The sequence below is a fragment of the Ochotona curzoniae genome, unplaced genomic scaffold (genome assembly GCF_017591425.1).
Source record: "Ochotona curzoniae isolate NIBS_2020 unplaced genomic scaffold, NIBS_Ocur_1.0 patch58, whole genome shotgun sequence".
NCBI lineage: Eukaryota > Metazoa > Chordata > Mammalia > Lagomorpha > Ochotonidae > Ochotona > Ochotona curzoniae.
In genome coordinates this window covers 465,316-487,427 of record NW_024467037.1, presented here as the reverse complement: position 1 = coordinate 487,427, position 22,112 = coordinate 465,316, and the positions used below count along the sequence as shown (strand labels likewise).

Below are 22,112 nucleotides of genomic sequence, written 5' to 3'. Positions count from 1 at the left end.
GTCCATGCACCCACATGGGAGACACAGAGAAGTTACTGGTTCCTGGCTTCAGATCAGCTCAACTCTGGATGTTGCAGCCATTTAACTAGTGAACCAGTAGATGGAAAATATCTGCCTCTGTGTGTGTGTCTTTCTATCTCGGTAAGTCTGCCTTTCCATATAAAATAAACAATTTTTTTTAAGTCCATGAGGTCTTTTGAAAACTTACACCACCTGAAGTTGATACATTCAAATGGGATATGATTTTCTTCCATTATTAAGAGAGCATAGTCGTTTATGTGTGTGTGTCATGCAATCTGTTACATGGAATTTCCAAAGGTATTTTCCTGGCTAAGCCTTCCAGGAACTCAGTGCAATCTTTGGCACCACTCCCATTTCACAGACGAGGAAGCTGAGCTCCAATGATAAGTCATGCCAACTAGCTGGAGACAGGCTGGAATCCCTCCTGTTGATTTCTGCATCCTGCACTACTCTGACCTCTGGGTCTCTCTAGGCTGCTGTGGGCCTGGAGTTTTCGAGGGATGCTAAGTGTGATGGTAGAGGTTTGGATGGTGGGATTGGGGGCAGGGGACAGTAGACAAGCTGAGATTCAGCTGTTCAGTAACCACTAGGATACACAGCATGTCAAGTGCCTAAGTTAGGACACCTGGACAGGATCTTACTCCCAGCAGCTCTAGAACCAGCATTCGTATGTGCAGTTGGCAGAGTAACAGCCTCCCCCTGCTCCGGCCTGTTAGACCGCGCTGCCGTGGGTGCTCTGTTGAAACCTAGTTTAGTCCTCCCACTGGTTTGCCAACACTCTTCAACACTCTTCACCATATCCCCAAGACCTTCCCACTATCAACGATGTATTTTTCTTCCAAAGAAAATATCTTTTTAAATGCAGAGTTAAAAAAAAAAAAAACCTACAAGCTGCAGCTTGCAAGATGTGGGTCTTATCAAATCCCCACTGCCCACACATTACAGCCACATGTAAGTCTCCCTCACCGACATGGCTGCTTCCTCTGCTGGGAACAGGTCTACCTTCCCTTTGCTGCAAGGCTCAGCACTGCCTGGCAGACACCTGTTATTGTCTGCCTCCATATTTGTCACACTGCATGGCCACTGTGAAATTTCTTGTCATTTCCCCAGGGGTCAGGGAGCTCGAAAGACACAGATCTGTCATCTTTGTGTGCCCCTTGTGGTTGGCATGATGCAGCAGGCCCTCTATAAAGCTCGTCAGCTGGATGAACAGAAGATGGATGTTAGTGAGGTTCCTGTTACTGCAATGAAATACCCGAGGCCATTAACTTTATGCAGAAAAGGGTTTACTTACAGCTTTTGAGGTTTAAAATCCCAGATCAGACAAGGTGGGCATTGGTTTGTCCTGGAGTGCAATGGGGCATGAGTGTGTGTGAGTGTGTGTACATCACCATATGTACCTCCCACCATGCACCACTACCCCCCCCCCACACACACACACAGGTCCTGCTTCCTCCCAGTAGCATGCCCTAGGGACTCCACTCCTAATCCTGGACCCTTGGGACACCTAAATTATCTAAACCACAGTGAAGAGCCAAGCGACAGAGCTAGAATTTACATTTTCACTCTCTCCATTTCACCCTCTCTCCAGCTACTGCACGCTCAGCGTTCCTAATCTGAAAATCCCAGACCTCTTGAGTACTGTATGACTCAAGTGGAGAATTTCACATCTGATCTCACACTGCAGTCAACACTCACAAAAACCATGGTACAAAGTCACCAACGCACCATGTGTGTAAAATGTTTATGAGATGGAAATGAATCCTGTGTTTAGATTGGGGCCCCATCTCCAAGATGTCTCATGTATATGTAAATGTTCCCAAATCCATGAAATCCCAAGTCACTTCTGGGGACAGCATTCAACTTGTCTTAGCGCTGTTCCAGTCACTTGGGTTGTGACTGCATTCGTCACTCATATAAAAAAAAAAATGACAGGATTCTGTTTAGCTTTGGTTTGTTAAATCCAAATTTTGAGTCTGAAAGAGTCTCAGCAGCTTTTAAAATTTTTGAGTATAAAACAGGGAATGTCCCAGTCGCTCAGTTCCCTCAGACAACCTCTCTTGCCAGGGCCAGGCTTTCTGCAGCTGTGCGATGCATGTTTTCATGGAAGCAAACACAAATGCACATTTTCTGCACATGTTTGCACATTAGACACATTGTTCAGAATCTTACAATTTTTTTTTTGGCTTGGTGTTTCCTGGAATTCTTTCCATATTAATCCATAAAGAAAAGTCTATTTCTCTTGAATGGCTACATAGTATCCCATGGTATAAATTAGCAAAGTTTTCTATAGTCCTCAGTTGAAAGGCATTTAGGGTTGTTTCCAATCTTTAGTAATGAATGGATGCGCTTCAATACAAATTGCTTCACACATGTGTTCATATAGCTCAAAAGTAAGAGGTTTTTGATATTTTTCTAAGCAGCATATAGCTAAATGGATAGGATATCAAATAAGGATTTTTTTTCCTAACAAATATTCAACTGAAGATTCTTTCCGGATCCCTAACTTTTTCTGCCTCTATCTTCCCGACTGGGAAATGAGACTGTGAGTCATTTCCAAAGGAGCAGGAAGGTATAGGCATTGGTGCAGAAATGGAGTCACTGCTGGGGACACCTGCATCCCAGATGGGAGTGCCTAGCTCAGGGCCAGGCACCTTGCTTCCAGTCCTGCTTCCTGCTAACGCACATCCCGGCAGGCAGCACGTGATGGCTCAAGCACCTGGGTCCCTGCCACCTACATGGGAGACCCGGATGGAGTTCTGGTCTCCCGATTTCAGTCTAACCTGGCTCTAGCTGGCTGTTGCAGGTGTTTCAAGTGAACCAGCTGATAAAAACTCTTTCTGTGTCTGTCTCTCTCTGCCTTCCAAATAAAATGACAATAAACAAATTGATAATTTTTTTAAGTACATGAAAAAACATAATTAAGTGCTAAGTTTATTTCAGTGCCAAAAAAAAATTGCAATCCCATTTTCAGAATGCACGTTTTCCATGAATTTTTGAAAGATGGCCATTGTTCTTGCTCCCAGAAGCTGGTAGATAGCTTTGAGTTGCTGAGACTCAAGGTTTATCCTTCTGGACTTCAAAATTCCTGCAAGGGATGAAGCCTGCTTCTCTCTTTTCATCCAATTTCCTTTCAGATGAAAAAACTTTATAAACAGGGACTCTCAAATATTTGTTCTCTCTTCCAGGCTTTTGCATAAGTAATTTACTGTGACTGAGGCAAGTTTCCTTGCAATATTTTTTTTCCTTAAATATTTCCATTTCTTCTAAAATGGATCTGGTTTATGCCACAACCAAATTGGCTTTGTCTCCAAAAGGAGAAGCCCAAAGGAAGGAAAATTATTGACCTACTGTAGCTTTTGTACATCAGTGGCTCACACTAATCAAACCAGTGAGCAGCATCCTGGGTAAAAAGGTGGCAAGGGCAGGAAGTCGGAGGGGCCTAGGGGCTAGGAAAGGCATGACCCCTCGCAATGTAGGATGGCACTTGGTGAGAGAGCAAAGCTGTGATTGTGTCTAGAAGAGCAGGGTGACCCAGCAGAGATGCCCAGAGCCCTGCATGTTACAGGCCAGATGTGTCACTGTGGCTGGTGGGCTGAGTGACATGAGGGAAGCCTCATCAGATGCATGGTGCTGTTCTGGGTCACCAAGTTCACCTGCCATGCCACCTAGGCTGCTAGGAAGCTGTTCCCATCCCAGCTCCATGTTGGATCACCTCAGAAACTTCACCCCACTTCCAGAGTCTGATTTTGCTTCAAAGATTTATTTTATTTTCATTTGAAAGGCAGAATTAGAGAGAGAGAGAAGGACAGAGAGAATCATCCATCTTCTAGTTCACTCACCAGATGACTGCAATGGTCAAAGCTGGACCAGAGCAAACCCAGGAGCAAGAAACTTCTGGGTCTCCCACGTGGGTGCAGGAGTCCAAAGATCTGGGCAGTCTTCTGCTTTTCCAGACCAGAAGTGGAGCAGCCAGAACTCGATCCATCGCACATATGGGATGCCGGCACCGCAAGCAGAGGCTTCGTTTCAGCACCAGCCCCCAGAGTCTAATTTTTTTGTTGTTTTGTATCACGTTGAGGGAATCATGTTGTTTCATAAAGTCCTTAAATTATTTGAATGGGTGGCCAGGGTTGAAAACTGTTACAGAGACTTCTGGGTGGTGACCCTGTGGTCAACTTGCAAGCTGCAGGAGAAGGAAGACAGCACCAAATGTTGAGGAGAGATACAAGCTGTAGTCCCTGAGGCATGCAGCGAAGAGCCTGACTGACTCCAAAGCACCTGACCCCGTGGCTGCCTGTCCTCAAGCCTCAGTGCCTTCCATGGGTCCTTCAGGCAAAGTTCCAAGTCCTAACCTGTGGGCAAGACCTTTGGAGTCTGAAACCCTGCCCCACTCCCCATCTCTCAATCTGCTCCAGTCATGCCAGACTTCCCAGGGATTCCAAGAGGTGCCCTGCTTCCTCCTGCCACCTGGCTCTTATTCCCACCACCCAGTAAACTTCCACCTCCTCTGGACCACCATGCAGATCAGTGAGGCAAAGACCCATCACTTCAAGTACAGCCAGGAACCTATCAGTAGCTCCCTGAGGCCTCCCTGCCCACTGCAGGTGGAAAATGGGGACCAAGCAGATGGAGCAACTAAGAAAGCTGGGTCCCTTGAACCCGGGGCCTGGAGTACAGCAGCACTTGCAGTTGTTGGGGGTTCTCATTGTTGTCTGCTGTGTGCTAACCCAACAGGGCAGTGGAGAACTGGGCTCTCAGGACGAAGCAGGAGGACCCCTTGGAGAAAATGACCCAAAAGGCCAAGGTAAGAGGCAGTCGGGCCATGGTAGGGGGCAGAGCAGAGTGGGGGCATACTGTCAACGCAGCCATTGTCTAATAAGTTCTGTTGCCTGTTGGGGTAGGGCAGGAAGTGGAAACATGGTCACTGATGGGAGGATCCCTTGCCTGCCAGCTATTGCGAATTGATGGAAAAGAGAGGAGACTTTGGGGCTCTTAGAGACAGCCACCGCCAGGCATTTGCACCTCTCTTTTCGACTGAGGGGAGAGGGGAGGGGAGGCGACTTGTCTATGATATGCATGAGGGTCCAGCCTATGAAGGACATGACCTCTAGACACCCGGCCTATGTCACCCACAGTCCTGGGTAGCGAGGGCTTCTTGGTGCTGCTTCCTCCCAAACAGGTATCGTTGCATCTGAGGCTATGAACTATTGGGTCTGGAGCCTCTGGGTATTTTGTTCTAGTTGACTCCCCAATCCCTGAGGTAGACTCTGAGCCCTTTCCTGGGGACACCTAGATGTGCTGTGTAAGGCTTCTTTTGACTTGACCCAAGTAGCCAGAGAGACTGGAGGTGGCCAGAAGCAGGGACTGGACAGACCTGGGCTTGTTCCTGCTGTACAGATGCGGCCAACAGAGCTCTTCTGGGGACTCCAGCTGGTGCTGTGCACCTGAGACCTAGGCTGCATCCACCAGCACAGGACCCCTTTTCTTCCTTGGCTCTCCCACTAAAGACAACACCATGGGACCCCAGTAGACTAGCAGCAGCAATGCTGGGCTACTCGATTGAGAGCCTGGGCCCTGGCGTTGAGCTGCTTCTGCCATAACCTCTCCATGCCTCTATGACTTCATCTGCTCACAATCTCCCCCTCGTGAAGTTGCATGAGGAACAACGAAGTAATACACATCGAGTAGGTATTAATGAGTATTCATCTTGCATATCGCAGTGAATACATGTCTACCCTCCCCAGTCACTGTTGACCAACCTCTGAAAGATCACTCAGACTCCCTTTATCTCCTCTTGACCCTGGTGGACTTCGGGAGACCAAATAGGCAAATGAGATTTTGCCTTAAACTTGATCTTTTTCTGTTTATTATCTGCTTCTTTTCCTTCCCATTGAAGTCCTAGTCAAAAATAGCCACATTTTATACCAATTTTTACATGTTTACTTATTTACTGGAGAGGCAGAGAAACAGAGGAAGAGAGCAGCCAAGTTCATACACACTAATTCACTCCCCTTCATGGCAACAATGGCTGAAGCCAGGAGCCAGGACCTGGTCGGGAGACAGGAACCACTGCAGGAGCCAACCCTGTTGCCTCCTAGGGTTTGCATTACCAGGAAACTGGAGTCACAAGCCGGTCACACCCAAGGACTAACGGGCATCCTAAACAGTATCCTGCCAAGCCAATGCTCTATCCCCCAACACTACTTTTTAAACACCTCACTGTTTCTGGATTCAGAAAGGGAACAGGCAGCTTGGCAAAGCAGTTAGGATGTCGCTTGGGACCCCACATCCCTTATCCGACAAGTGCCTGCCTCTGCTTCCAGTTCCAACTCCGGGCAGCAGCAGGGATGGCTCAAGTGCTTTGGTCACCTCCATTATAATTAATTAATTTTTTTATATTGCAGAGACAGAGTTACATTAAGAGCACAGGGAGGAGAGGAAGGGAGCGAGATCATCTATCCCCTGGCTCATTGCCCAAGCGGCCACAACAGCCAGGTTTGGGCTGCTCAAAAGCCAGGAGCTTCCTCCCAGGTCTCCCATGCTGGTGCAGGGACCTAAGGAGCTGGACCAACCTCCACTGCTTTCCCAGCACATAGGCAGGGAGCTGGGTCAGTTAGTGGAACAGTTGAGACTTGAACCAGCACCTATATGGGACACAGGTGCTACAGGCAGAGGTTTACTCTGTTCTACCACCGTGCCAGCCCCTGTAGTCTCCATTTTCAAAGCTGAGTGACACTTTCTAGGGAAATGCATTCCAGTCTTCAGCTCATCCCTGTTGAAGTCAGACATGCAGAAAGTGGACACAGCCGATGCTTCCAGGTCTTAACCAAGTACAGTGGAGGCTGCAGGCAGCACAGAATGTGGTGAAACTAAGCAAGGACCAAGTCAGTCAAGACAGGCTTCCTATCTCATGATAAAAAGGCAGTCTCTGGCTGAGTTTCCAAAAGGTTGTTCAGACAATTTTCAGGGCCATGAAATGACACTGCAGAAAATTAAAGAAGGCATTTGCCTGTCCTGAATGATAAATGCTAATGTTTAAAGAGGATTTCAAGTCTTTGAAGAAATTTTTTAAAAAGAGGAAGTACCAAGGAATTTAACTATTTAAGGATCACTTTCTCCTCCCAGAGCTTTAAGGCTAGTTGTCATGACTTTTTTTCCTACGCTGAATTGGGCTGTAATCTTCCAGGTTAATCATAAGCAGCCAATAGCACCTCTGGTTTTGGATCTGGTGAGAATTCTCCACGCAAGCTTTACCAAGACAGCTCAAATCTGAAACCTCCAAGTAGACAGTGATTTGGGAAATACCTCCTGTTTTAAGTACAAAACTTTCTCCCAGGAGAAAGGGACATCTCAATTCCTGCCTCCGAGGCCCAGCGTGCTCCAACTTCAGCATATATTAGAGACACCTGGAAGGTTTCTTTGGCAATGCACCCACCCCACAAGTCTGTTTAATTAGGTCTGGGCTGAGGTTGGGCAGTTGGTGTTTTAAATAAGATCCCAGATGACTGTGAAGCCTGGCAATCCCTGGGAGGCCCCATGGATGGCCCCGCTAGTTGGGTCTCGGCTACCCACATGGGAGACCTGGCTTGAGCTCCTGGCTTCTAGCTTTCACCTGGCCCTCACTGGGCCTGGCTCCTAGTATTTTATTTCTCTGAATTGGTCAGTGACTCAATTTAATCTATTATTTTGAAAATAATGGAGGGGGAGGTGAAGGCAAGGGGTTGATGAATAGGTGCTATTGGAAGCACCTTCACTAAGACTGAGAGACTGAACATGGGGCAAATATTTGGCACAATGGTTAACACATAACTTGGGCCACCTGGAAGCCAAGGTGGAGTTCCCGAGTTTTCGTCCTGATCCTGTTCCTAGCTTCCGGCTAGTGCACACCCACAGAGGCAGCACGTGACAGATCAAGTGGTGGGGTCCCTGCCACCCACGTGAGGCCTAGATAGCATTCTTAGTTCGTGGCTTTGGCCTGGCCCAATCCCAACTGTGGCAGGTACTGGGGGCATGAAGCAACAGATGGACGGATCTCCCTCCCAATCTTCTTTTAAATAAACGGGAAAAAAAACTCTTAAAAGTACTGTTAATGGGGTCTGATTGCCTGCATCCCAACCACAGCCCCAGCACGTAGGCAGCATCTCTGATCGTCCCCCTTCATCTGTACACAGGAAACACTAGTAGTTCTTGTTTTGTGTGGTTGTGACATGCAGTAGCTGATCCATGTGACCACGCTTGGAACAACAGCTGTCAGTCACAGCTGAGGTGCCCAGGAGAGGGCTTGCTCTCCGTCTGGGTTTGAACCTTAATTATCATAGCCGCAATTTGCCCCTTGTCAGACAAGTTTTGTTCTAAGGCAGTCACAAAAGACTTCTTTTGAAACCAGTCTTGTTTTAGGACTCATTGCTTGCGCTTGGGAATGCATCTAGTCCTTTACTTAAGTCCAGGTGGGGGCAGCAGACCCAAAAGGAACAAGGCCTCCTACGGCCTGCAGAACAGGAGACTGATGCCAATCATGGACCCACAGTTGCCTTTGTTTATAAGGTTGAGTGATTTATCAATCTGAATTAGAGAGCTTCTATCGACTGGTTCACTGCCCAACCCCCTCCCTCCTCCACAATGGCTGTAACAACTAGGGCTAGGCCAAGCTAAAGCCAGGAACCTGGAGCTTCATCCAGGTCTTCCACTTTGATGCAGGTGCTCAAGCACTTGAACCATACTCAGCTGCTTTCCCAGGCACATTAGCAGGAAGTTGAGTTGGAAGTGGAGCACCCAGAATTCAACCCAAGTGTCACAGGTGGTAGCTTTACCCACAGCACCACAATGCTAGCTCCTCAGGAACTGCACACCACCCTCTGCCCCCATCCTGGGTTCTTAGCCAGCTCCAGGGGAGGCTGGGAGAGTCCGTATACCATGCTAAAATTGGGTGGGAGGGGGTCTGCTACCCAAAGGGGAGAAGCAGTGGATGTCAAGGGTCAGCTAGCAGCCTCTACCACACAAGCCAGGTGCCGCTGTGCCAGATGTGACCATTTCCCTGTTTCACTCCTTAGGCTCAGCCTGTCTTGTCTGTCTGAATCCAGTGCCATGCCTGCCTGGCTGCCAATTAAGTGGCTTGGCCAAGACAAGAGGTGGGAGCACCCCCACATCCTCCATTGCTGGTCTTTATGACATCAAGGCAAGAGGAAAAATAAATATCTCTTGCATTTGTGAAAGTGCCTTATAACTTTTAAAGGTACAAAGCCCCGGGGGACTCCAGGAGGTATAATTGCCATGGACACTAATGGGAGCTGCCTTGGGAACCAATGAAAATCGGCCCCTAGTTAGGAAGCAGTCAGCTTGGCAGACTCCTCATTGCACGTCTATATCTTGATGATGCCCCTCCCTCCCTGAGAGCCCTAAGTCAAGTTCACATGTGTGTGCCAAGTAGCCACTGATGTTAAGAAGGCCTAGTAAATGCTCCACGCATGAATGGCTGAATGAGCATGCTGAGAGTTCACGAGACTCAGGGGTGTCCCAGCCAAGTTCCCTATCCTCTAGCACCTACGGTGAAGGTGTCAGCTTTGGCTGTGACTCACTCTTGTGAAGCGTCAGAGCCTGCAGGAATTCCTGATGTTGCCACAGTCCTGCATCCCGACAGGTTCACAGCCACTAGCCAGGAGCTGCATCTCCAGCCAGACTTGGAAGCAGCCAACAGGGGTGGCGCTGGCCATGGCTGGGGGAGAAAACAGGCTGCTGGCCCCATCAGCTGGTGGGTTAATGAGTGGCTGGGGCACCAAGTGATCGCATCACGGTGCAGCTGGAAGTTTTACAAGAATCGCTTGCATAAAGCCGTTCTTGCTGGAAGCCAGAGACTTGTTAGACAGAATGTGGGGTCTCATCCAGCACTGCCCTGATTTAAGAAGCCGATGAGGTGATTCATATGCCCATTATGTTCTTGAGGTTCCAGAGACCAGGGCTCAACAACCTCTCCTTTGAGATCTGTAGTCCCAGGCTGTTTCCCTTTGCCATAAACCATGCTTGACCTGGGTAATCTCAAGGGCCCCATCCCACCTTCACACTCGGAGCTTTTGTGACTGGCCAGGCCCGCCTGAGACAAGCAGTAGCACCAGGACACCAACCCCCCAGGGACAGCCAGTCCACCATATTCACTGTGATCCTACAAATAAAGTTCAGCCCCACCCATCCCGCCCTGGGGGAACAGTGACATCGACAGGGCTGTGATGGGATTGTGACTGGGCTCACCAACACGTGCAGACAATGAAATCTCAAAGACTTGAATTAGTGGTGCTCTACAAACTGACCACTAGGCCCAATTATAGGGATTGGTTGGGTTATTGGGGGTGTGCCCTCAGAAGGTTGTGGTTACAAAAGCTGCGTTGGGAGTTCCCGCCCTCTTGCCCTGGCCCTCCCTGTGATTGGTTGGGTTGCTGCGCATGTGTCCTTGGCAGAAGGTGGCTATAAAAGCTGAGTTGGGGGGGAGGGTCACTGCCCTCCCTTGCCCTGGTTCCGTGTTTGGTTGGGGGACCTGCTCTGCTGCTTCCAACAGTCAACCCAACTGGTGGCATCACACGCCATCTTGCACTGTGAACTTCCAAAACCGTGAGTCAAAATAAGCTTCCTTCCTTTGGTTGGTGGCTTGTCTTAGGGACAAAAAGCTGGCGAATGCAGGTAGCCCAAGAGGAGGTCTGCAGTCCTGCTGCCTTGTGAGAGCCCTGCCTGTGGGGCAGCAGCAGAGAGTGAGGCCCAGGGGCGGAGAAGGAGGGGGCACTGCTTTGCCACCACCTGCCTGTGAGGCCCCAGTAAGCTGCTGGCACTCTCCAGGTATCCTCACCTGAAATGAGTAGAATACACTGCTTCTCATGATTCAGTAGCCTTGGGTTTGCTTCTTGAGGGAGAGAAGCCGAATGGAACCAGAGAGGCCTACCAGGTCTCTAACCTCTGGCGACCTGCAGTAAAAGTTTCCCTCATGTCACTTAGCTAACAGTAGCGAAAGCAGGGCCTAAGTCCCAACCTTCCCTGGTTGGACGAGGCAACTTCCACACAGCTGCCCCCACCTGGGAGGAGGATCCTGGCACGAGTGCAGGTGGTTCCAAGGCAGGGTGATGAGCCCAGAACACAGAGGCCATGTGAGCCAGCCTAAGGTGGGAGGGCTTTCTGGAAGAGGTGGGCCATGCGGCAAAGGAAGGACTTTAGTGAACCAGAGTTGATGTAGCTTGCAGGCCTCAGGACAGGGGCAGCTGTGCAGTCTGTGGGTACCCAGCCCCAGGCTGAGCCTTCTCTGCAAAGTGGCTCAGTCGGCTTTTCCAGAGGAGTACCTATTGTCCCTGTATATCACAGAGGCACACAGATGCTGGGCCTGCATCACTGAGCAGGGATGTTAGCGAGGTCCAGGGCCCTCCCCAGCTGAATGCCTCCCTGGCTGGTGCCAGCTGTGAAAGAAGTGTCCATCTGGGAGTGCACTCACATGAAGGGGGAGGGGCAGCAGAGATTTAAGGAATGGCTGTGCTCACTCCCTAAGTGGAGAAACCTGAACAGAAGCTCTTCAAGCAGGGCTTTGAAAGAGAAAGTGGAAAAATATTTAAGGACAAAATGGGCCGGTGGCGGCTGCATTTGCAGCCTGGGATGCCACCTCGCCCTGGAGGAGCTGTGCCTTCCACACCTAGGTGGCGATCTGCAGAGCCGGGAGATGCAGTCTCCCAAAGGCAGGCAGGAAGGCAGATCCTGCAGAAAGGTGAGAACAGGTGCACCCCAGGAGCGCCACCCACGTGATTTAGCCGTTTCTGTTTCCGCAGACTCCCTGTGGCTTCCACACCTGGGCCCGTGTGGGGTGAGAGGGAAGTGACTGTTGGCACTTACTCTAAAGTGAGATGTGGGCTTTGGTGCTTTGTGTATGTTTATTTGGCTTCATCCCTGCTGGCTCCCTGTAAAGGAGCATGCCCAGATGAGGCTCAGAGAGAATAGCCACGCAGCCAGGGAGTGGAGGAGCTGATACCAATCTCGGGTTCTTTGGCTCTAAAGCCCTTAGCACTTCTATCATTTTCTTTCCTTTTTTTTTTTTCTTTGTTTTTTTTTTTTTTTTGAAAAACATATTTACAAGAGAAGGAGAGATAAAAAGAAAGCTCTTCCATCCACTAATTCACTCCCCAAGTGGCTGCAATGGCCAGGGCTGAACCAATCCAAAGCCAGGAGCCAGGAGCTTCTTCCGAATCTCCCAAGCGAGTACAGGGTCCCAAGGCTTTGGGCCATTCTCAACTGCTTTCCCAGGCCACAAGCAGGGAGCTGGATGGGAAGCAGGGCCACCAAGAAACAGACTGGAGCCCACATGGGATCCCAACGCATGCATGACAAGGATTTGGCTATTAGGCTTTCACACCAGGGCCAGCCTTTGGCTATTTAAGATTTGTAATACCACCCATGCGTTTCTAATCACAACATTAAGAATGTTTTCTTTATAGGAGACAGGTGTTTGTTTTGGTGGTTAAGGTGCCAGGAAAGGTAACTTCATGCCACATCAGGTTGCTGAGTTTGATAGCTACCTCTGGTTCCTGACTCCAGCTTCCTGCAGATTGGACCCAAGGAGGCAGCAGGTGATGGGTCTAGATATTGGGTCTTGGCCACCTATGTTGTAAGAATTGAATTTCTATCTTCCTGCTTTAGCTGTTGCAGGCTTTTGGGAAGTAAAGCAGAAAATGGGAGCTCTCTTTACCTGTTTGTTTCTGCCTCTCAAAATAAAAAAGAAAAAAAAGTACATATTTATTTGCAACACAAAGTCACATAAAGAGAGAAACAGCTCTTCCATCCACTGGTTCACTTTCCACAATGACTAGTTTTGGACCAAGGTAAAGCCAGCAGCTCCCTCGGGGTCTCCCACATGGGTTATGGGGGTCCAAACTCTCAGGTCATCTGCTACTTTCCTAGGTGTGTTGGCAGGGATGGGAAGTAGAGCAGCTGGAACTCAGCCAGCATGCATATAAGATGCCATTATCACAGGCGGTGGCTTAACCCTCTGTACCAAAATGCTGTCCCCAACATAGCCTACTTTAAAAAAAATTTTTTTTTTCAGTTTGAAAGGCAGAGTTGGAAAAGTTCATGCACTGATTCACTCCTCAAATGGCTACTTGGCCAGGGCTGAGCCAGGATCGAGCCAGGAACTCCATCTGGGTCTCCTACATCGGTGGTCCCAAAAACTCGAGCTATCCTCTGTTACTTCCCTAGGCACGTTAGCAGGGAGCTGGATTGATAATGGAGCAGCTGGGACTCAAACCAGCTCCCATATAGCGTGTTAACTCATGACAGCCAGCAGTTTAACCTACTGTGCCATGGTGCCAAGTCCCAGGACAGCATTCTTGAGCCAGTGTGAATCTTGGAGATGATTTGGAATCTCTAGAAGTCATGGGTGAAGGAGCATGAGGCCTACAAGTCAGAAGAATTATGCATACAGCAGATGACCAAAACCAAGGCTCAAAGCGCTGCCTGGGTTGGTGTGGCTCCAGTTTGGTGCAGCTGAGTTTCATTCCAAGCCTTCCCAGGAGAACACTCCAGCTCCAGGAATAGACAGCTGTGGAAGAAGCGAGGCTTGTGATGGTCCAGCCAGCTGGAGAAGCTGCCCTCAAACTGTGGACACAATCAGGAGTCCAGCAGGTGGGGTCCTGGATCCTGGGCTGGGCCACCTGCCAGCGTCTACAGCATCAGGATAGACCAGGGCCCTATGCCCTGAGCAAACCCTGCCCCAACGCAGCCCTTCCCAAGGCCCTGTTAGTTATAGACCACAGCACTGGCCTGAGCTTTCTATGTTTCTTACTAGAAAGTGTGCGAAAGTCTTCCATAGCAGAGGAGGAGGAAGTAGGTGAGCCCTGAAGCTGTCTGGTTCCTCCCCCTCAGCCTGGAAAGCCCCACAAGCACCGGGGTCCTGGAACCCAGCTCATGTGGGCCCTGAACTCATCAAGCAAGCAGCTAAAAAACCACAAGCAAGGGCAGAAAGAGGAAGGATAGAGGCCCATTTCACAGACACAAAACTTCTGAGTATTAGTCAATCAGACCTCTCTGTAAGCTTGTATTTTACAAAATAACAGTAAGCTGACTCCATGTGACTGATCACAGGAATGCAAAGATCTAACATTTGAAAACCTGTTTATAACTTGAGTTTACAATAACAGGTTCCGGGGTATGAGGGTGGTTGAGGCTCTTCCTCTAAGTGGCCTTAGGGGAATCTGTGAATTGTTAGGATTTCCTGATTTTTTTAAAAAAGATTTATTTATCCTTATTGGAAAGGCGGATATACAGAGAGGAGGAGAGACGGAAAGATCTTCGGTCCGATAAGTCACTCCCCAAGTGAGTGCAAGGGCCGGTACTCACTGATCTGAAGCCAGGAGCTCCTCCAGGTCTCCCACGTGGGTGCAGGGTCCCAAGGCTTTGGGCCGTCCTCAACTGCTTTCCCAGGCCACAAGCAGGGAGCTGGATGGGAAACAGGGCCGCCGGGATTAGAACCAGTGCCCATATGGGATCCCGGCGCGTTCAAGGCGAGGACTTTAACTACTGCACTATTGCGCCGGGCCCAGGAGTTCCTGATTTTAATAGTGTCTGCAAAAAAAACATACAGTAAGCATCCCATTTTAATGTAGAACTTTAGAATCCTGCTCATTGGGCAGGGACTGGGACATCGGTGCCCTGGCTCACATTCTGTTTGACATAGAGCGTTACTTCACAGGAAATCTGGAGCTGGTATGGTAGTCCGCTGGACTAATCCTCCAGCTATGGCACTGGGATCCCATATGGTTCAGTCCCAGCTGCTCTACTTCCCATCCAGCTCCCTGCCTGTGGCCTGGGAGAGCAATAGAGGATGGCCTCAGCACTTGGGCTGCTGCACCCAAAACGTTGGGAGACTTGGAATAAGTTCCTGACTTCTCAGTTTAGACTGGCCCAGCTCTGGTTTTTGCAGCCATTTGGGGAAGGGAATATCTCTTTCCCTTTCTCTCTGTATCTTTTTCAAGTAAAATGAATGAATTTTTAAAAAGATTTATTTTTATTGGAAAGTCAGATATACAGAGAAAGGAGACAGAGAGGAAGATCTTCCGTCTGATGATTCACTCCCCAAGTGAGCGCAATGGTCGGTGCTGCGCCAATCTGAAGCCAGGAGCCAGGAACTTCTTTCCCGGTCTCCCACGCGGATGCAGAGACAAGCAAGGAGCTGGCTGGGAAGCAGGGATGCCGGGATTAGAACCAGCGCCTGTATGGGATCCTGGCATTTTCAAGGCAAGGACTTTAGCCAGTAGATCACCACATTGGGCCCAAATAAATGAATTTTTAAATTTTCTTAAATATTTAATTATTTTTATTACAAAGTCAGATATACAGAGAGATGCAGAGAGGAAGATCTTCTGTCCGATGATTCACTCCCCAAGTGAGCGCAACAGCCGGTGCTATGCCGATCCGAAGCCGGGAACCTGGAACCTCCTCCAGGTCTCCCACACGGGTGCAGGGTCCCAAAGCATTGGGCCGTCCTCGTGGCCACAAGCAGGGAGCTGGATGTGAAGTGGAGCTGCCGGGATTAGAACCAGAGCCCATATGGGCTCCCGGCGTGTTCAAGGCGAGGACTTCAGTCGCTAGGACACACCGCTGGGCCCAATAAATGAATTTTTAAAAACAAACTCTTAAAATAATTTTACATGGGAAATCCAAGGGACTCTGTAGTTAAACCTTTAAGAGATAAAAGAATTCCATGAAATTATTAAATATAAGCAAAAGCCGTTATGGGAAAGCATAATGCTTTAAGACATAAAAGGCAGGGGCAGGCCGCCAATTGGGGAGTCCACGTGCCTTACTGGAGTTGCTGATTTTGAATCCTGACCCAGCTTCCAGCACAGCAACCCACAGATGCTGACTCGGGGAAGGCAGCCGCTGGTGGCTCGGAGTGGAGCCCTGCCACTCCCTGGGGGATCTGAGTTCTAGTCTCCTGGCTTCGGTCTGGCCCCAATCCCAGCCTAGAGGGCATTTGTGAAGGGACCCAGAGGACTGGAATATCATCCCGGCTTACACTCTGCCAGATGTGCTGTCCTGTGTACCTGCTCACTTGTGCTCTTTTAAGTAAATAAGGCACAATGATTAAAAATGGCCATAAAAATAGTTGTTGTTTAAAAAAACCTCCAAACCTGCCCAAAGGTTGTCAGAGCAGCGCAGTGACTAGCCGTCTCTTGGCCGCTGTTGCCCTCCGCCTCCAGCACCTTCCTCTCTTGCATATTATCAGAGTACATTTGAGGCTCATTATTTTACCCACCCACAATGGGGATGCCTCCCTGAGGGATAGGAAAGGACTTTCCTGACATTCTTTTTATAATAGTATTACATCTAACATTAACACAATCATTTAATCTACTTGAATATCCTATTGTTCTAATTGTCTCCTAATTAGCATATAACTGCTTAGGAATTTGCTTAAACTCTTTTGGCCTCAATTTATAGGTTCCATTCGGCTCTCCCCTTTTAATTTATGTTTAGGAAATTGGGTCACTTGTCCTGTTGGGTTTCCTATAATCAAGGTTTTCTGATTACAGCCTCATAGTGTTATTTAACACTATTTCCTGCAAGCTAGGACTTGGGACTGGCGCCTTGATCAGCTTCAGGCCTGCCTTTTCCCCGGGCCAAGATCACAGCAAGGGCACCGTGCTGTCCCATCAGGAGGCGCTCTGCTCAGGTAGCTCTCTGTGAGGCAAGCAGCTGCGCATGCTTTGGTGCCTTAGCAATTGTTAAGCAGGGCCCAGCACTGTAGCCTAGCAGCTCAAGTCCTCACCTTGAACGCGTCAGGATCCCATGTGGGCACCGGTTTTAATCCTGGCAGCTCTATTTCCCATCCAGCTCCCCGCTTGTAGCCTGGGAAAGCCGTCAAAGACTACCCAAAGCCTTGGGAACCCTGCACCCATGTGAGAGACTCAGAAAAGGCTCTGGGCTCCTGGCTTCGGATCAGTGCAGCTCTGGCCATTGCAGCTGCTTGGGGAGTGAATCATCAGATGGAAGATCTTCCTCTCTCTCTTCTCCTCCCTGTATATCTGCCTTTCCAATAAAAAATAAATAAATCTTTTAAAAATTATTAAGCATTCGGGGAGAGCATAGTGGCATAGCAAGTTAATCCTCCAGCTACAGCACCAGCATCCCATATTGTTCAAGTCTTGACTTCCACTTCTGCACAGCTGCCTGCTAATGATCTGGGAAAGCAGCAGCAGGTGGCCCAAGGCCTTGGGCCCCAGCACTCATGGGGGAAACTGGAAGAAGCTCCTGGCTCCCAGCTTCGGACTGACCCAGTTCTGGTTGCAGCTGCCATCTGGGAAGGAAACAGTAGATGGAAGAGCTCTAACTCTGTCTCTGCTTCCTCTTTGTGGCTCTGCTTACACACACACACACACACACACACACACGTAAAATTGCTAATTATAATGAAATTTGCTTTTTTTTCTTCCCTCACGAGTTGGGAAACTCCTCATCCATTTAGCTAACCAGTAACACTATGTGAGTAGGTGGGACAAAGGATACATAGTCTATTTATAGTTTTCACAGCAAATCTTTGCTTCCCATGACATCCTCCCATAACAACCTCGTTACTTTTAAGAATCCTTGCAAAGTTATGGATTAAAATATGTAAAGATATATTTTAAATATGTTATATGTTATAATAAGCCTACAAAAAGGTTGTATGAGACTTTGTTGAAGAAATTATAAAACATTAAGTGTTGACCTGAATGAATATAATGTACTTTTTTTTAAAGATTTAGTTATTTTTATTGGAAAGACAGATTTACAGAGAAAGAGATAAGTTCTTCCATCTGCTGATTGACTCCCCAAATGGCCACAATGGCCGACCCAAAGCCAGGAGCAAGGAGTGTCTTCTGGGTCCCAAGGTTTTGGGCCTTTCTCTACTGCTTTCCCGGGCCACAAGCAGGGAGCTGGATTGAAAGTGGAGCAGCTGGGACACGAACCAGCACCCATATGGGACCCCAGTGCATGGAGATGGAGGTTTAGCCAGTTGAGCCCTTGCACCGGCTCCTCCACAAAATGTCCTGTATGATACTCTACATAATATTCATAGGTCTGACTCTCACTGTCCTCAAACAGATTCTCCCTACAGCTCAATCTTGAGGCAATTCTGCTTTTGAAATTCTCAATAACTTTTCTGGTGAGACATAAGTTGATTATAAAATTCACACAGAAGGGGTTGCCATGGCCTGAAGATTTGTGTCTGCCCCAAATTCATGTGGTGGAAGTGAGCCTTTCAGCAGCGACGGAGTCCCTGAATGGGATCGGGCCCTCATCAATGCAGTCCCTGAACTGCCTTGACCTTCAGCTGTGTGCACACAGTGAGAAGGCACCCCGAGAGCCATCCGACTCTCCCCAGACACCTTGCTCTCCAGCTTTGCAGCCTCCCGAACAGTGAGAAATGCATTTCAGTTTTGTCCTGTGTTTCAAGAAGATTGATTTATATGAAAGGCACAGTGGCAGATCTCCTTAGCCCCTGGGATGACTGTATTGGCCAGGCTGGGCCAGCCCCAGGCCAGGAGCCAAGAGCCCCAGGATGACCTCGCAGGTGGGTGGGAGGGGCCCAGCACGTGAGCAGGAGCTGGTTCAGAGGCTGAGCAGCTGGAATGCAACCCAGGGCTCTGATCTGGGATGCTTGCATCCCAAGCAGTAGCTCAACCCTGTGCGCCACCACACCAGCCTCCAATCTCTGTTCTTTATGAGCCACCCAGTTTATGACATTTTGTTACCAGCAGCACCTCAAACAGAGTAAGACAAAAGCCAGTGCACTTTAGAAGAAAGGCAAAGCGGGAGAGGCTAGCCTGCCAAATACTAAAAAACAAACTACATGAAGGGTGATAAGGATGATTGCTATTGGCTTAGGGATAGACGAAGAGAACAAAAAATCCAGAAATAACACACTGCTAGGTGGAAAATTGATACATGGCTAAAGTGACATTATAAAACTCCAGGAAATGGTGAGCTTTGATTCATTATTTAATTTCGAGATAGATGGTTATCCAACTTGAAAGTCCTTTCCTTGCAAAACATTAAACATTCAGGGTTGAAAAAGCAACCTGAAGTGGGCTATAGTTCAGCGTTTAAGTTGCTCATATCTCCTATGGGAATACCTGGGTCGGATTGCTGGCTCCCAGCTGTACTTTCTGCCACGCAGCACTGACGCTCTAGGAATCGCCTCCGTGTGGCACAGCTGGACTGCGTGCCTTGCTCTTAGCTGTGGTCCTGCTTCTTGCAGGCATTTAAGAACGAGTTCATCTGCTCGTGTGTTCTCTCTCCCTGGATTCTTCTACCTTTAAAAGGGAAAAGGCACAGGGCCAACATTGCAATCCAGTCATTCCAGCCACCACCTGCAAGACTGGCATCCCATATGGGCGCAGTCTGGGAAAGCAGGGGGTGAGGACTCCAGTACCAGGGCCTTGCCACTCACAGGGCAGACCTGGAGTTCCAGACTTCTAGCTTCAGCTGGGCCCCATTACAACTTTTGTAGTCATTTGGGCAGTGAATCAGCAGATGGAAGACCTTTGTCTCTTTCTCTGGGACTGCCTTTTACATATTTTTAAGTTTTTGACAGAGCAGCATAGACAAAGATAAAAAAAATCACAGGAGCATATAACCAACTAAGAATTTGTTTTGACAGCTCAGCAAGAATTTCTTCAGATAGGGGAGGAAAATGCTCGAGAGTGTGGAGGAAAGCTGAGCAGATGACATGAACAGGCAACTAGCAGAAGAAACCCGGATAAATGACCACGCAGAAAGTTCAACCTTGCTGCTGATCAGAAACATCCAAAATTAACAAAATATCATTTCAAGGCCTATCATAGCCTAATGGCTAAATCCTTGCTTTGTATGTGTCGGTATCCCATTAATGCACAGGTTCATGTCCTGGCTGCTCCACTTCCCATCCAGCTCCCTGTTGCGGCCTGGGAAAGCAGTCGAGGATAGCCTGAGGTTTTGGGACCCTGCACCCATGTGGGCTACTCAGAAGTTCCTAGCTCCTGGCATCGGGTCACTCAGCTCTGGCCATTGCATTTGGGAAGTGAACCAACAGATGGAAGGTCTTTCTGTTAGTCCTTTTCTCCATAAATCTGAACTGCCTTTCCAATAAAATAAATAAGTAAATAAATACTTAAAATAACAATAAATGGCAGATACATGGACCCTAACAGTTCCAGTCCCATGTATGCCTTAGAGAAACTTTCATGTATGAACAATATGTGTGTGTTGTCTATAATTATAAATAGAAATTGTGTCAGCATTATCTATAATCATAAATAGAAATGGTCAAAATTTCTATCAGCAGTAAAACAGATTTAAGATTATTTTTATTGAAAAGGCAGATTTACAGAGAGGAGAGACAGAAAGATCTTCTGTCTCCTGGTTCATTCCCCAAGTGGCCGCAATGGCCAGAACTGAACCGATCCAAAGCCAGGAGCCCTGAGCCTCTTCCAGGTCTCCCACATGGGTGCAGGCTCCCAAGGCTTTGGGCTATCCTCTGCTGCTTTCCCAGGCCACAAGCAGGGGGATGATGGGATGTGGAGTAGCTGGGACACAAACCGGTTCCCACATGGGATCCTAGCACATTCCATTGAAGATATAGCCACTAGGCTATCACACTAAGTCCAGTGAAACATATTTTTAAAAAGATTTTTCATTTATTTGAAAGGCAGAGTTACTGAGGAGAGACAGAGACTCTTATACTTACTGGCTCACTTCCCAAATGGCCATGGCTGGGCCAGACTGAAGCCCAGGAGCTAGGACCTTCCTTTGGGTGTCTCTCATGGGTGCAGGGGCCCAAGTGATCTTTCCCAGGGAGCTAGATTGAATGTGGGATGTCAATGTCACAGGCAAAAGCTTAGCTTGCTATGCTACAATGCTGGTCCCTAAAGCAGATTTTAAAAACTGTCATACTTAAGCTATGAAATACCATACAAAAGCTTAAAATAAGTGTTAAAATTGTATTAGCAAAGGTTTGTCTCCATACATGCTAAACAAAATCAAGTCGCAAAAGTGATACCATCTATATTAAGGTTTTTTTCTTTTTCACCAGGGCGTCACTATATTAAGTTTTATTATGTAAGCTAACACTATATGTTCATAAGTGCATTTATTCATAGTAAAGACAAAAAAGATATGAAAAGTAATACATATCCAATTTAAAAGCCCGAGTTCCCCTGGCAAGAGTGGGGGCAGTTAATGCCATGTGTCTGCATCTCTTTGGAACTGGTGCAACAAAGTCGAGCCTGGGTAGCTCACTAGGAACAAAATAAAAAATGTCACTCCACCACCCTGGAGGTGGGAGAGCCCAGCCTCAAGGTGCCGACGTGCTGAGTGTGCCCCTTCCTGCATCCACACCTGGGAGCAGGTAGAAAGGCAGGTGTGTCCTCCCCTGGCAAACAGCTGAAAGAATGAGTCCACTCTTGCCAACCCCTCTTATCGCACGTGAGTCCAGCCACGAGGGCAACCTTTCAAAGTAAGATTTTCTTGTTTGAAAGACAGAGGTGTAGAGAGGGGAAACGAGAGAGAAGGATCTTCCATCTGTTGCCCACTTCCCAATTGACCAGGAGATGCAGGGCTAGGCCAGCCGGGTGCCAGGCGGGTGCCAGGCGGGTGCCAGGCGGGTGCCAGGAGCCTGAAATTCCATCCAAATCGCCATTGTGCTTTCCTCGATGCTTTAGCAGGAAATGGGATCAGAAGTGGAGCAGGCAGGACCTTTGGGGGCTTAACCCCCTGTGCCCCTATAGGATATTTTGGATACTCTGTGCCTTTAAAATATTTTATACGTTTTTTTAAAAACATAGGGCCCAGAAGAATGGTTCAATGGCTAAATCCTTGCCTTGAAAGTGCTAGGATCTCATATGGGAACCGGTTTGTGTCCTGGATGACCCACTTCCTATCCAGCTCCCTGCTTATGGTCTGGGAGAGCAGTCAAGGATGGGCCAAAGGATGTACCTGCTTGGAGACCCAGAAGAAGCTCCTGGCTCCTGGCTTTGGATCGGCTCAGCTCTGGCCATTGTGGCTGCTTGGGGAGTGAACCAGCAGATGTGAGATCTTTCTTTGTCTCCTCT

At 48.4% G+C, this 22,112-nt stretch overlaps 1 protein-coding gene across 1 annotated transcript in view; it reads left to right on the top strand.

Moving 5' to 3' along the window:
• Positions 1-22,112, top strand: part of LOC121168113 (uncharacterized protein KIAA2012 homolog) — a 121,719-nt gene that overhangs the window by 81,117 nt on the left and 18,490 nt on the right. The window contains exon 14 of the mRNA XM_040997904.1: positions 4,759-4,828. Within this exon, the coding sequence (XP_040853838.1) occupies positions 4,759-4,828 (70 nt within the window). The remainder of the gene's footprint in view (positions 1-4,758; positions 4,829-22,112) is intronic.